This window comes from Solanum stenotomum, chromosome 10 (genome assembly GCF_019186545.1).
Source record: "Solanum stenotomum isolate F172 chromosome 10, ASM1918654v1, whole genome shotgun sequence".
In the NCBI taxonomy this organism is placed as follows: domain Eukaryota; kingdom Viridiplantae; phylum Streptophyta; class Magnoliopsida; order Solanales; family Solanaceae; genus Solanum; species Solanum stenotomum.
Window position 1 is genome coordinate 5,926,821 of NC_064291.1, and position 15,806 is coordinate 5,942,626.

A 15,806-nucleotide genomic window follows, 5' to 3' on the forward strand; every position below is an offset into this window, starting at 1 on the left:
ACCACATAGAAGAGGTAACCCACACTAGGCAAGACTGGTGCGACGAGCTCGACCCAGAAGACAACCCTTTGCTTTCGCTGGCAAGGGGTTTCGAACTTGAGACCTCCAACATGAAAGTCCCAAACTCAAACCACTGGGCCACCCCAAAAGGGTACATGTATAATTTATATATATAGTACTATTAAATAATTTGCAATAAGATTTTCAATTTGTTTTCTTTTGGCATAATACATAAACATAATTCTTAACTTGACATCAGCTGACAACTATGACCCCTAGCTTTGGGTGTGCACAAGTAGACACTTAAACTTGTATAACATTGAACAAATATACACATTTGTCCTACATGGCAATTTTGTGTCCTACGTAACGTCCTACATGTATTATGTCATGTAGAACACGTGTGTCTACTTGTTCAATTTTATACAAGTTTAAGTGCTTACTTGTGCACACTTAAAGTTGGAGGGCATAGTTGTCCGCTGAAGTCAAGTTAAGGGTCATGCTTATGTATTATGCCTTTTCTTTTTAGTTAGTTTGAAAAAGAATATTTCTTTCCTTTTTTTGACAACTCTTTAATTCTAACTTTTCATATGACACGTTTAAGATAAGAAAATTAAAGAACATTTTGATACATTTTACATATTTTTAGTTTAAATCATAAGATTCAATTTTTTATTTTTTATTTTTTACTTTCTTAAAAAGTTAAGCTCCATTGCCAAAGTCAAAACTAAATCAACAAAATTGAAATGGAGATTGTATAAGATAATTTCACCTTGTTTATGATACTTATTTCAACATTGTTTTTTTTTTTTAAAAGGAACCTATAATATTATTAACTAAGAGAGATTTTATTGTATTACTCCATCAATTTTAATTTGTTTATTTATTTTCTTTTTTTTAGGTCTATTTCAAGAAAAATATCTATTTCCCTTTTTGGCGACCATGTCATTTTAACTTTCCGTATGACTTGCATGTTAAAAATCACAAAATTAAAAAAATATTTTGATACATTATACTTATATTTAATTTAAGACTACAAGATTCAAAAATATTTTTTACTTTCTTAAATTTCATTCCAAAAATAGATACAAATTGAATTAAATATATATGTGTTTTAGTTTCGAGATAATCTGATCTCAATTAAATAGATTCACTCACCTAATTTTATGAAGAGTTCACTTTTGTATCTAACTTAAGCATAATATATACTACTAGTATTTGCTATTGGTTATTATACCTCACCTTTAAAAAAATATTGAAATAAAGTCCACAATATAATATCTTGCTCTATAAAGGGACATTCAAAAAGTATGTTTTCCTAAATTCAAGCCAAATTATTCTCATCCACTTGGCCACTAGTAGTAACAATTGTATAAGGATAAAGTTAAAACAGCTAATTAGCTTGTGAAGAGTGATTAACTACTCATGAAGCATAATGCACAAATTAAATAAATTAAGCAACATATGGATGACTTGACCGACCATGGATTAGCATAAAAAAATTGTTTTAAGAAACTAGGAATGAAATTATTCGTTTTAAAAAGGATTCAACTAAATTCTCCGAGGTTTATAAGATATGTGGATTGAATCGATTGAGATACTGAAATATATTAGCAAGAAATCTTTACACGTGATGATTTTACTATTTTTATAGGGATATATTCTCACGATCCGATAGCCGAATATACAAAAATTGATAATTGTAATTTCAATTTTTGATTCGCTTGCCATAAATGTTTGTACTTCTACACTTGTTTGAGGATTCTGTAGTGATAGATCGAGTCTATTGCTCAAAATTTGCGTAACCCTAAAATAGACATCTTTGTAGATGGTGGGTGAAAGTGAATGGAGTAGCGGTGAACTGTCATTTTAATAATAACTTTGGGTGGATTTAGGAAGATTCAAAGAGTGTCACATGACACTACTTCATCGAAAAAATTTACTAAATAGATATATATACCGTTAAGAAGCAGAAGCAAATATAAAGGTATCGTAAATGACACTCCATTAATTGAAGTTGCACGTAACTTGGTTGGTTTTGTGCTAGTGTATCATAGGCCTGGTTGTGAGTTCACATGACCTCATTTTGATACATGTTATTTTATACTCATATATTTTTTTTTAAAAAAAAAACTCATTGAGAAAAAACTATAATATTTTTTTATTTTTTTTAAAAAAAAGGTAAAATGGTATATGTGAATTTTATTTTATTTATATTTTGTTCTTTTTTATTATGGTATAACATTGTTTTATTTATTGTTTCTCATTTTAAAAAATGATACCACTTATGAATTTTTTTGCTTATGCCATTGATGATATTAACACTTTGTTATAGATCTTAATCACTCAGACCTATTAAGTGGTTGTAAGACTAAGAAAAATAAACGCACTTAATGATTAAGATCTGAATGATTAAGATCCAGACCTTGTAAACAAATAGACTTAATGATTGATATCTAAATAATTAAGATTAAGACCTTAATCAAGCGCAAACAAATGAGGTCCTAAGCTCTTCAAAATTTCTATCAAACCATCTGAACTCCGAATATTGACCAAAGTCAACTCAAAGGCCAAAATCACCCAAACTTCCAACTTAAGACCTCAAGTCCACGAAAGTCCTCAGAATTCTGTTACTCTTCTAGACCAAATTCCACATTCCGGAGTTGATGGAACTGACGAAACTCCATTCCGAAATGCAAAACTTTGATTGTTATCGAAAACCACTTTTTAACAACTTAAACCTTTAAAAACTCAACACTTTCAAAAATCACAATCTCTTACTCAATGTCACGACCCAAAAATGGACGTGATGACACTCGTCTTAACCCACCAAGACAAGTCAGCCTAAAACTCAACCATTACAATAAAATGCGGAAATTTTTATAATAAACTCAAAAATACCCCCAAAATCTGGTTGTCACATGTACAAGCCTCTAAAGTATTACAATTGAATCGAAAGAAAAATACAAGTCTCATATGACATTGTTTCTAGAGTAGAACAAGATCATAAACAAGAGTAAAAAGGTCTGCTGAGTTGACAAACAACTACCTCACAAATCTCCAAGAAGCCTCGAAAAAGAAGAGAATATATCACAAATGTCCGGGCTAGTAACGTACAAAAAATGTAGTAGCAAGGGGTGAGTACCAAATCACGCGGTACTCAGCAAGTAAACCTTTAAACACAAGCTAAGGGGATAAAATACGGGTACTCCTTTACACACCAACCGAACCTCCACAACTACAAACTGCATAAAACCAGCCCAACCTAACAGTTCACAATTACAAAGCACATAGCTCAACAACAACACTCTAGCAATTTCATATTCTCAACAACAACACTCTAACAATTTCATATCCTCAACAACAACACTCTAACAATTGCATATCTTCAATAACATGCTCAATATTCATCAGTCACAAGTTCCACAGAAAGGCACTCACAAGATCAGCAACACACAAGATCAAGTTCACCAATAATAAAGATGTGCAATGTAATGTCAAGTATAGTGATGCATGTTTGACCTAACGATACACACCCGCTGTCTCTCAGTCCAGGACCCATGGGGGACATATCTGTCCATGCATCCATCGCGGCGCGTGATACGTTCCTCGAAATGGTACATCCTCTTTAATTTCTTATTCTTTCTCAATTCACATAACACTTGTCACAACCATGTCTCAGAACAATGCAAATGACATGTTCATACAAATAATATGAGGAGATGACCATTTTCATAACATTGCACAATTCACAACAATACAATCATGATACAACATCAACAATGATTCAACAAGCCTTTCAAACCATTCTCAACACATCACACACAAATAATTAATCACATTGCCTTTTATTACCCCTTTTTCATCATTAGAATTAATCAATGTGGACAATTCAACCCATCACCAAGTCTCATTACCCCTTAAACACATATTACAAGGAAATACACGAATTCCATACACTTAACAAGGGTTTAGAAATCCACTTGCCTCATATTGATTCACAATTCACTTTGAGACTTGAGCCTTCCCTTTTCGTTGAGTTTTCAAATCAATGTAATTTTTAATCCCATGAAATTGTTCCACCTACATTGTCTAGGAGAATTTCCAAGTTCCAACTCCAATCTCTTTCAGCTAAAGAAAGAGAACTCACTGCTCACGCTCTCTTCTGGTCGTTATGATTAACGCTGCACGACTATGCAGTTTCCACAAATATTATAAACCTAGTTTTTTTTACACATGGACCAAGTAATATAAGACCTTAAATAAATCGGAAAGGGCCAAAAATACCCCTGAAGTACAGGAAAAGGTCTAAAAACACCCTTCATCCATCTTTGGGTCTAAAAATACCCTTCTACTCATCTTTTTGGTCTAAAATTACACTTCCATCCATCTTTTTGCTCACTTATACCGTTACAACTAACAACCCTCTCTTTTTTTTTAATTACTTATTATGTGTCATTTTCTTATTGAATGAAATAAAAATCCACCTCTATTAATTTTTCCCCATAATTTATCTAAATCAAAACAATATATCTTTTCAAGATCCAAGTTGTTTTTTTTTAAATCTAGTAATTTCTATTTTCTATAGCTTTTTTCCAAAAAAAATAAATTGTTTTAGATAATTAAAATATTTTAAAAAATATTAGTCATGCCACTATTACAGGGACATAATACATTAATATAAATCCTAAAAAAAAGTTGGTCCAGTTGGTGCACCAGTCCAAGATTTGATCACTAATGACGCGGACAATAAGATTATTAGTCAAAGAAAATTAAATGTTCTTTTTTATAAAAAAAAGAAGATAGACATTTTTTTAGGATTTATATTAATATATTATGTCCCTGTAATTGTGGCATGAGTAGTATTTTTAAAAATATTTTAATTATCTAAAACAATTATTTTTTGTGTGGAAAAAAGCTATAGAAAATAGAAATTACTAGATTTAAAAAACTATATTTTTTGGATCTTGGAAAGATATATTGTTTTGATTTGGATAAATTATGGAAAAAAATTTAATAGAGATGGATTTTTATTTCATTCAATAAGAAAATGACACATAATAAATATTTTAAAAAAAGAGAGAGGGTTGTTAGTTGTAAGGGTATAAGTGAGCAAAAAGGTGGATGGAAGGATAATTTTAGACCAAAAAGATGAGTAGAAGGATATTTTTAGACCAAAAGATGGATGAAGGGTATTTTTAGACCTTTTCTTGTACTTCAGAGATATTTTTGACCCTTTTCCGTAAATAAATAATTAAAATTGCCCCATTAATTGTATAGCTATAATTAACTAATAGTCCAAAATACCCCTTATAAAATTTTCGGGAATAGTCAAATAATTCAAGTACTCAAAATGATCTAACGGGTCATTACACTCAAATTTCAAAACCAATTTCACAAACTGATCAGAAATGACTCGCGACAACTATCGAGAAGGGTAAAAAGGTAATTTTACGAAAGGCTTTCAAAATTGACCTTTCGTGTCATTACATACACTTTCTCATCTTGCCTTGCCTTTTTTCAGAACGGGTAGATACTATCTCCCCCTCCTCAACTAAAATTGTTACTTCTTATGAAATTCTATTTGGCCAAAAATATATTTTAAAATTTTGAACAAACATAGTATACTTTTTTAAAAAAAGATCAAACATGCTATTTTCTAACAAATAAAACAACTTTTTTTTATAAAGCATATTTATCTAAGTAAAACTAAAAAAAAAAGAGAGGAAAAATTCAACTAAAAATGCAGTTACGGATTCAAATTTAAACCTTATGATAATAGTACATTAATTAGTCAATCAAACCGTTGCATACAATTATTAAACAAACGGAATATACCTTTTTGCCCCCTATTCTATATTTTTAAATTTTCGTTCTCTGAAAAAATAATAATTCTTCATTTCATTTCATTATTTTTCAACTCTAAATCTTCCCGCCCGCACACTCTCTCTTTCTCATCCTCACAAATCTCACCATTTTCAAAAAATTTCAGTGAATTTTTGTTTGATTTCAATGCATTTCTTCTGTAAATCTCCTTGATTAGCAGAGAAAAGAACTGTATTTGTTTCAATTTCAGATTCAGAAAAAGAGGAAAAACCCTAGCTAAATTTTGTGCGAGCAAGTGAAAAATATGAATCAGTATCATATATATGAAGCTATTGGCCGTGGTAAACACTCGGTAATGGTTATTTTTTCTCTGTTCTTCTTTTGTTTGCGTTTTTAGGTTAAATGTGTTGTTTAAGTTTTTTGGTTTTTTTGCAGACTGTATATAAAGGAAGAAAGAAGAAGACAATCGAGTATTTTGCGATTAAAAGTGTGGATAAATCTCAGAAAAACAAGGTTCTTCATGAAGTAAGGAATCCCTGGAAAAAAAGTTTCTGTCTTTGTTTTGTATTTGAATTTTAATTGTAATTTGAGATTTATTTCGTATAGAATTTGTTAGGGAAGTGGAATTGGATCGTTGAAGTTTTGATTTTGATTTCACCTACAACAACATACGTAGTGTAATCTCATAAGTGAGGTCTGAGGAGGGTAGAGTATACACAGACCTCATCCTTACCTTGGGAGGTAGAGAGACTAGACTGTTTTTGATAGACCCTAAGCTGAATTTGCTTGCACCTCGGACACAATAAAATTGTGGAAGTGCCTGATTTATACTCTTGATAACAGTGGTATCTGGGCCACGTATTATAGTACATAAGACTGTCTGTTTAACTATGCTCATTAAGGTTTATGTAGATGAGAAGATTTCACCTAGTGTTGTCTTTGGTGAAATTCTATCCTTAGTTCCCAAGCTGTTACTTGATCTATTTGATTGCTAGGCCACCATATTGGGAGGATGAGAATTTATGATTTTAATTGGGAACCAAGCTGCACAGTTTATTGCCTACCCAGTAGGTCTTTTAGAATTTTGAAAACTTCATAATATTGACTTTTCATTGTAGTCAACTTCTTTTGGAGGAATAGACAAAAAGAATTTAGTAATTATTTGTGAACCATCCTCAGTATGGAATTTAGAAATCATCTGCTGGAAGAATATACTTATAACACGTTGTGTAAGTTATACATTGACTTGCTGTAAAATTCTATAGGTGCCTGCTTATCAACAGTTGCTCAATAGATCTGCATTCTCAATTGTTCTAACATTTTCTGTAGTTCCTGCACATCTTCAAAAGCAGCTGAACTACTTCAGAAGCTAAATGTATATGCTTTTAGTAAGTGTGGTCTTAGAAAACAACTTGCATGATATTTATTGATGTTATGGATTGTTGTGCTTGTGACTATTGTAGTTATGAGATTATTGGAAATTATACGAGTCATAACACAGCCTTCCTATTCCGTGTCATAAAATTGAAGTCCAGTGAACAAATTGATCAGGAAACCCAACCTTTTTCTTAAAATCTATTTCCTTCAGTTTTCTTTATGCATGTATTTTATTCTTCTATTGGCAACATTTGCTGCAGGTCAGAATTCTTCATTCTCTAGATCATGCAAATGTGTTGAAGTTCTACTCCTGGTAAGAATTATCTTTTTCCTTTCTTGCATATAACTCCTTTCTTTTTCTTCAATTTCGTTTCTGGGGTGAAGGTCTTTTTGGCATTTAATAAGAAGACTTCTCTGACTTATTTTCTTAATCAACTGACCCGTAGGTATGAAACATCTGCACATCTGTGGTTGGTTTTAGAATATTGTGTTGGAGGAAATCTCATGAGCTTGCTTCAGCAGGTAAGCACTAGCAGGTCTGCTGTGTTTTATAAATAAATTTTATCATTCCAGTGGTATAACTGCTTACCAAATAGGTGTGTTTTGCTAGTGTTTGCATATAGGATGCCTCATGCAGACATTAGATATAAACCTCCAAATTTGTGATAACACCCTAATTCTTCTTGGTCTCCTTTTTAATAGAGGCATGGAATATTGAGGTTTCATGGTAAGTTTGTTGAATGCGCGCCTATTGGTACTCCCAAACAGGCACTAAGGACATTGGTTTCATGTGCGATTGAACACTTCAATTTAGATGATTGTTTGTAGTTTCACAAATAAATTTTGTCGACACTTTGGGTTAACTTGTTTCTTGTACCAGTAAAGTGAGGTGAAAGAAGTAGGTTTCTTTTTCTGATTTGTATTTTGAGAGTAATCAAATGACCACAGTTTACTGTAGTTGATAATGTCACATCTGCATCATCTTACCTGTATTTTAGTTTTAACTACACCTGGGAGATTTTAACGTCATTTAATCCCTGGGTTGAAGGATGGTAAGCTTCCCGAAGATTCAATTCATGATCTTGCTTGTGGCCTTGTTAGAGCTCTTCTGTAAGTAACTTTAGCCTTCATTGTTCTTTTGTAACACTTGTTGTTTCGGGCATGAATAACCTTTCTGCTGTTCTGTCTACTATACCAGATACTTACATTCAAAGGGAATAATTTACTGTGACTTAAAGCCATCAAACATCCTATTGGATGAAAATGGAATCACGAAGGTATGGTGATCTTTATGTTGAGATTTTTCCACATCATGATGAATGCTTTTGACCAATTATATGATTTTGAAGTTCAATTTGTTTCCTGGCAGCTGTGTGATTTTGGATTAGCAAGAAAATTGAGTGATATATCAAAGACACCTTCCTCCCAGGTAGTTCAACTCTCTTTCCCCTCCTTTTCCCCCTAAAATGAACACAGGAAAAGTTAAATTGGTGGCATAACTGTTTTGCAGTTCATAAAAGGTAAATGCCTGAATGGTGCACTAGTCAATTCACTTTTTTTAATAATGGTAGTGTGCGGGTTCGTTTGCACGCACCTCCTCCACCAACATAGGTACCAACTGGGCAACTCTATCCACCACTTCTTAGGAGGATGACAAGAAACCACGAAGTGTTTTTTGTTGTTATTAAGATTTGAACCCTAATTTCCAAGGTTTGCACCCACTTCATTGGTCCACTTTCTTGGGTGACTGACTCTGCACAAGTCAAGTCCGGTCACTTTTGTGTTTGTAGAAGTGGTTTATATTCATCTGTAATTATCTGAGGCTGCACTTTGGAATTAGGAAGCTGAGCCAGAAAACATAAAATGAAGCCAAAAGAAATAGATTTTTATTCTTCTGGTGCAGGAAGTGAGGAAAACTTAAGAGGAACACGGTTTCCGTTGTTTGGACATTAAAAAGAAGCATCTTACAATGAGCTAACTTCTCGACATTTCTGCAGAAATTCTCTAAGTTATTCTTTTTCGGTCTGTCTAGAGAAATTTCAAAGTCAAGAGGACGCACAAGTTTTCTCAAAGATCTTACAATTACTTGACTTCTTCCTTTCTTTTCTTTTACTTTTCAATTCACAAATCAAACATGGAAAACACAGTTCTAAATTTTTGCATGTTTCCTTTAATCAACTACCGAATAGAATATAGATTTTATAAAGTGATATTTATTGCTTTTGGTTTTGATTTGTGTCCTTTCCCTGCTGTTGTCATTCATATGTGCTATTTTTGTATCATGTATTTTTCAGTTACCACAAATAAAGCGAGGAACCCCATATTACATGGCTCCAGAGCTTTTCCAGGATGGAGGGGTCCATTCCTATGCCTCTGATTTCTGGGCTCTTGGTTGCGTCTTGTTTGAATGCTATGCTGGAATACCTCCTTTTGTTGGCAAAGAATTTACCCAGTTAGTGAGATCAGTCATTTCTGATCCAACTCCAGCACTTCCTGGCACCCCAAGCCGCCCCTTGGTCAATCTGATTAACTCTCTTCTAATAAAAGATCCTTCTGAAAGAATGCAGTGGGCCGAGCTTGCAGGACATGCTTTCTGGAAAACAAGATTTGCTCCAGTGCCTTTACCTCCTCAGCCTGCTTTTGATAATATGATAGAAATGTCTTCTAAACAATGCCTTTCAGAAAGGAACAGTGAAAAGCCTATACAAAACAAGACCCCACAAAAGACTCGTGAAAAAGATTCAAAGGTGTCCCTCAAGCATGATGAAAATTCAAATACTGGATCCAGAGGTTACATGACACCAATTAAAGGAATATCCAGTGGCCGGAAAGCTCAAATAAAGGGTTCTGGCAGGACAACTGATGACAAGCAGAAAGACACCTCGAACAATACTAGAGGTGTCAATCTATTACGTCTTTCAAGAATTGCAAAATCTAATTTAATGAGGGAGAATGAGAAGGAGAACTACCGCAGGCCATTGCCTAATAACTCTGAGAATGATGCTGAACTTAAGGTTGAAAATACTGACATGGAACTTGACTTTAATGAGAATAATGAGGATGATACACAAGATGAACCTGATGAAACTGACAGCACTCAGAGTCCTGAGTCAACTACTTCAGCTCCAAATCTGACAGAGGGTAATGTGGAAGAGATGGATATTGATAGCAGACATCCAGATACACCAGCGGTGGTTAATACGCCTTGCTCAGATTATTCAAGGACATCTGACCATGAACAGTCTTCTAAATATGAAGTGGTTGCTATGCTACCTAACGATAGCCCTCAGCTAAAGACTCCTGTGATTAAAGAGAATTCTGCGAATGACTCTGATATCTCAAAACCATCTACGAACCTTTCAGATATTCTTTGGCATCCATCTGATCTCTCGGTCAGACCTGTAATGCCTAGCAGAAAATCAGATAAAGGTTCAGATGCAATTCCTTCACTTTCATTCGATGCACCTCAACTGTCTGATTTTGTCAAAATGTCAAAGGAGCAATTAGACTCTTTTAATAGTAGAATCATCAGTATTGTTAGTGGGAATACTCCCTCAGGGGAGAAGCAAAATGTGATCAGATACCTTGAGCTTTTGAGCAGCAATGCTGATGCAGCCAACATCTTGACCAATGGGTCTATTATGTTGGTTCTAGTCAAAATGCTTCGTCACTCCAAGGTTACTCTGTTGCGTGCTCAACTTGCTTCACTTATTGGTTTGTTGATTCGTCACTCTACTTTTATTGGGGATGAGCTGGCAAATTCTGGAATATTAGGTGCACTAACTGATGGTCTGAGAGACAGGCAAGAGAAAGTGAGAAGGTTTTCCATGGCTGCTTTGGGTGAATTACTATTTTATATATCTACTCAAAATGAGCATGCTCGGGATAACAAACCAATGGAATCTCCATCTAAGGACAGCCGACCCTCATCCTGTTGGCAGGTAACTTTGTTGCTGTAATTTCTTATTTGGTGCAGCTTGTCAAGTTAATTACTCCCTCCGTTTTCATTTTTGTCCGATTTTGACTTGGCATAGCATTTAAGAAAATAAAGAAGATTTTTGAATCTTGTGAACTTAAATTAAAGATGTGTAGAATGTACCAAATGTTCTTAAATCTTGTGGTCTTAAACATGTCATATGGAAAGATGAAATTAAAGAGTTGCAAAAGAGAAGGCACATTGTTTTTGAAAAGGACCAAAAAGGAAAGTTGGACAAACAAATTGAAACGGAGGGAGTTATATTTGTTAAAATTCCTCTCCACAATAAATTACTAGGCTATATTGCAATGGGGTTTTAAGTATTAAGTGTTCTATGAGCAATCACTTAAAAGCATAGACACTATCAGAAACACAATTCAAGCACCAATGCAGCTCTTATGAGAAATAATGCAAGTTATCACTAGGATATAAATGGTATACTTATTAATGGGTTAAACACCAGTAATCTTTTAATTAGTGATAATTATACAGTCACGTATACTATCAGACATGTAAGTGTATACAATGATTATCTTGTAGTAAATCATGTCTATAAATCTGCATGGGACAAATTTCTAACATGAAGAATAAGATGGATGACAAATGACAACTTGGCATAGACTTCAATTTTTTCTGTTAGCTATCTGTCCCACATCACGAAATATTGTAGAATCTATATATACAAGATTCTACAAGTTTTTCTCTGTATTTTACTGGAAGAACTAATAAGCTGGCAATTCCCTTGTAATGCAACACTAGATAGCAGTAAAATGAACAAGAGTGTTAAGATATTTCTCTTGGGGTTGTGGGAAAAATAAGATAAAATCATACAAGCATCTATACTATCTTTACATAAAATAAGATAAAATCATACAAGCATCTATACTATCTTTAATTCTTTACATATTGCAAAGTCTCACATTCTGTCTTAACATTCCTTTCTGAAAATGTTAATGTTGTAGGTTACAAATCCAATAATTTCATTGGTTTCATCACTTTTACGAAACGGAGAGGATGATATTACTCAACTTTATGCTCTGAGGACAATTGAAAATATCACCAGTCAAGGAGGGTACTGGTCTGCTCGTTTCACCAGCCAAGATGTCATTACTAACCTCTGCTACATATTTAGGGCTCCTGGAAAGCAGGAGAGCATGAGGCTGACAGCAGGGTCTTGCTTGGCTCGTCTTGTTCGTTTTAGCCCTTCTAGTATTCAACGAGTCATGGAAAAACTTTCATTCAAGGATATGGTTTCAAGCCTGGTCAAGCGTAATCCACGAGAGCAACAAATCTGCTTAAACGTTCTGAACATGACCCTCCTTGAAAGTCATACACTTCCAAGTGTTGGAAGGTACCTTCTTGCCTTGGTCGAAGACAAGAATCTTGTTCTGAATCTTGTGACTCTAATTGAGCAGGGAAGTGAAGTTTTGAAGGGAAAGACACTCATATTTGTGGCTCTACTTTGTATGAATGGGAAGAGGTGGCTGCCACTATTTTTTTGCAATGCTAAACTGCTCTCAACTGTTGATAGGTTGGTTAAGGAGAAGGATGACTTTGTGAAGCAGTGTTTAGATGCACTTGGGATGGTTGTCGCATCAACTGTACCAAGTTTGCTTGAGTGTATATCTGGGGACATTCAGCAACTGAAGGGTGGTAAACGCCGTGGGCAGATAATTAGTGTCACAAGTCGAAATTCTTCTAAGAACAGTATGCATTTATTTCCTGTTGTTCTCCATCTTCTTGGGTGCACTTCACTGAAAAGAAGGGTTGCTAGTCATCAGGTTCTGCAACAGTTGGCAAATCTACTTAAACTGGTGGAGTCTCCTTTCCAGGTAATCTGATGATATCTTTATTACTTCTTCTAATTGTAAAATTCCACATATAAGACAAGGTTCTTACTTAGAAGAAAAGAAAAATCCAAATGTTTCAAAAGCCCACATAGAAGACATATAGCCCTTGTCCTAGATTTGGAACCTTCAATTTAATATGGTTCGTTTGCAAGACCTCCTAGTAATCGTCACCTGAGCCAAGTGTTAGCTACCAAGCTAATATAAGCTCCAAACTCTGGTAAAGAAGGGTGGGCGTAGGTGTGCATAAGATTAGGCTGATGATCTGTCAATGTGGACTGTGTATTTTAAACACTTAAGGGTCGTTTGGTAGGATGTATTACCCTTGGTATTATTTAATACCTTGTCTGGAAGTGTTTTCAACGTATGTATAGCTAATATATCTATAACTAATCCTATTTAGTATTATAGGGTGTATAACTAATACATAGCAACCCATGGTATTAGCAAAACCAGGGTTATTGATACTTGGTTAAAGACAGAACTACCTCGAATACGCCAACCAAATCACAGATAAGAAATGATCCCAGCATTGCTAATAATAATTTAATACCCTATTCAGTACTATTCTTATACACCCTACGACACGGCTTAGGGATTTAGCTTAGTTTGCTCAAAATTTTGATCCATGATAAACTGAAGATGCATGCAGAAGATTGGGTTTCTTGTTGGTCTACGAAGCCCTTACACGATTCTTACTTTCGGTTGCAGGGTAGAGATGATTTTCAGATAACACTTTTACGTGTTCTTGAGTCTATAGCAGAGGAGATGTCTCTGGTTCAAGAAAGTTCTAGTATTTTTGTTAGCCAGATTCTACCTAGTTTATCTGTTGTTTACAAAGGGAATAAAGATGGAGATGCCAGATTCTTGTGCCTGAAGATTTTGTTTGATGTGATGGTCATTTTACTGGATGAAACATCTGAAAATGAACAGAAGCCGGAGACTTTGAAGTCCATATCTAATTCTTACTTCCTCCCTCTCTACCCCTCTTTGATTGAGGATGAGGACCCAATACCTGCGTATGCTCAGAAACTTCTTGTGATGCTCATTGAGTATAACCATATAAAAATTGCAGACATTGTCCACATGAAGATTATCTCCCAGTGCTTTGAATTTCTCCTTGGTGATTTCTCAACTGCAAATGTCAACAATGTACTGCTCTGCTTGGCTCTTACATCTGCTCCAGAGCTGGAAACCAAATCTCTCTCCCACCTAAAAGTTGTCAGAAAGATCGGAAGCCTTTTGGAATTTGTATATGCTAAGGAGATGGAGGATTTCATTGAGCCTACGCTTCGTTTGTGTAGGGCTTTCCTTTTACGCTCAGTAGGCAGTGTGAGAGGCTCTAGGTTTGCAAAAGAACCTGTTCGTTTATTTGAAAATTCCTCTGATGGAGCTAGTGCCTTTGATCAAAATGAATGCATCAGAGATATTATGGACTTTGGTGAAAATGTTGGGGTCTTATTAGAGCTCACCCATTTGAATGAGATTAATGTTGCAGATTTAGCTTCTGAATGCTTAATTTTATTGCTCAAGGCAGCTCCGAGGGAAGCTACCACTGGATTCCTGACAAATCTTCCCAAAGTCAGTCTCATCCTTGAGTCATGGAGACAAAGCACATCTCACTTGCTGTTGCAACGGATTCTGATTGCACTTGGTTATTCTTGTAGACAGTACCTGTCACATGCAATGATATTGTCAATAAGTTTGCCTGAGATATCAAAAATCGAAGGAATTGTTTCTCAGGTCAAAAGCTCCACAATACCATCTCTCGTTGATGCTGCTTCTCGTGCAGCATTGGAGCTTCAGAGACTGCCTCGTTGCATTTGAGTTTAGACAGGTTAGTTGTTTGCTTTGGTTGTATGCCACTTTCTTATCTTCCTTTTCCATCAGGAGTTATCACATCATAATAAACCTTGTTCATCGCTCGGATTATAACTTATTGAAACCTTAAACACTTGCTTTGCTCTGAGTGCAGCCAACGACGTGTTGAAGCATGTTATATCTCCCTTTTGGCACAGATACATAAACTGCAGCTCGGATCAAATGGATATTGTGAATGGGGAGATAACTGTGGTTGTCATCGACCTTTTGTATAAACCAATGTATGACTATCATCCTTAATATCTTCAATTGAGTGGTATTCTTTGTAATACTTCATGCAGATACCAGTAAATTTTTGTAATCAATGGTAAGCCGTAATAGTTCAATTTATCATTTATGCCCTTTTCCAGGTTCTGCATCTTTCATTTTGAGGTAGAGACTTTTACCTTTTACATGCCCATCCTCTCCCTCCCACATTTTATACATAATTTACATTCAATTTAGTGGTATGTATAAGTTATGATAAAGTATGTGCAAAATCTGTATAAAAATTGTATTTTCAAACATTTGATCAGTTTGTTTCCTTGTCATGTTTCATCCAATATCGTACAACTTACATACAATTTGGTGGAGGGTTGAGCAAGACTGAATTGGAAATATTACACTCCCCTCTATTTCTAATGCCCTAAAACTTTGATTCGAGAATCAAAATTATAGTCAATGGTGTTTTCTCAACCTGGATTATGATAAGTCTTAATTGCGTCCTCAAACATAGATATTTAGAACTATTTACCTCCTAATTTATGAGAAGTATTAATTACCTCCTTTTACTATGTTTCAATTTATATGACTTATTTTTCTTTTCCAAATCTCAAAAGGAATGATAGATTTTTAGATTTAGTAAAAATTTAACATGATTTATAGTCATATAAATATTTATGACTTATTTTAGACTGTTT

General features: G+C 34.5%; 1 protein-coding gene across 4 annotated transcripts; it reads left to right on the top strand.

The window, feature by feature from the left end:
* Positions 1–5,915: 5,915 nt before the first annotated feature.
* Positions 5,916–15,384, top strand: LOC125842136 (serine/threonine-protein kinase RUNKEL). 4 transcript variants are annotated; one of them, XM_049521346.1, is made up of 11 exons: positions 5,916–6,178; positions 6,262–6,351; positions 7,464–7,516; positions 7,650–7,725; positions 8,252–8,313; positions 8,402–8,480; positions 8,573–8,632; positions 9,498–11,144; positions 12,142–13,011; positions 13,738–14,863; positions 15,002–15,384. In XM_049521346.1, exons 1-10 carry the CDS (start codon positions 6,131–6,133, stop codon positions 14,851–14,853), a joined length of 4,101 nt encoding a protein of 1,366 aa, XP_049377303.1. In that variant the 5' UTR covers positions 5,916–6,130; the 3' UTR covers positions 14,854–14,863; positions 15,002–15,384. The 4 variants fall into 4 exon arrangements, with proteins under 4 accessions (XP_049377303.1, XP_049377305.1, XP_049377306.1 ...); XM_049521348.1 differs by having other exon boundaries at positions 14,997–15,367; XM_049521349.1 differs by having other exon boundaries at positions 15,045–15,367.
* The last annotated feature ends 422 nt before the right edge of the window (positions 15,385–15,806 follow it).

What these genes read in the sequence shown, in the direction of transcription:
- LOC125842136 (XM_049521346.1), top strand. Translation starts at nt 6,131, where the DNA reads ATGAATCAGTATCATATATATGAAGCTATTGGCCGTGGTAAACACTCG. An exon ending in GTGTTGAAGTTCTACTCCTG is followed by an intron (nt 7,517 to 7,649) that starts GTAAGAATTATC and finishes ACTGACCCGTAG; the next exon opens with GTATGAAACATCTGCACATC. An exon ending in TCATGAGCTTGCTTCAGCAG is followed by an intron (nt 7,726 to 8,251) that starts GTAAGCACTAGC and finishes CCTGGGTTGAAG; the next exon opens with GATGGTAAGCTTCCCGAAGA.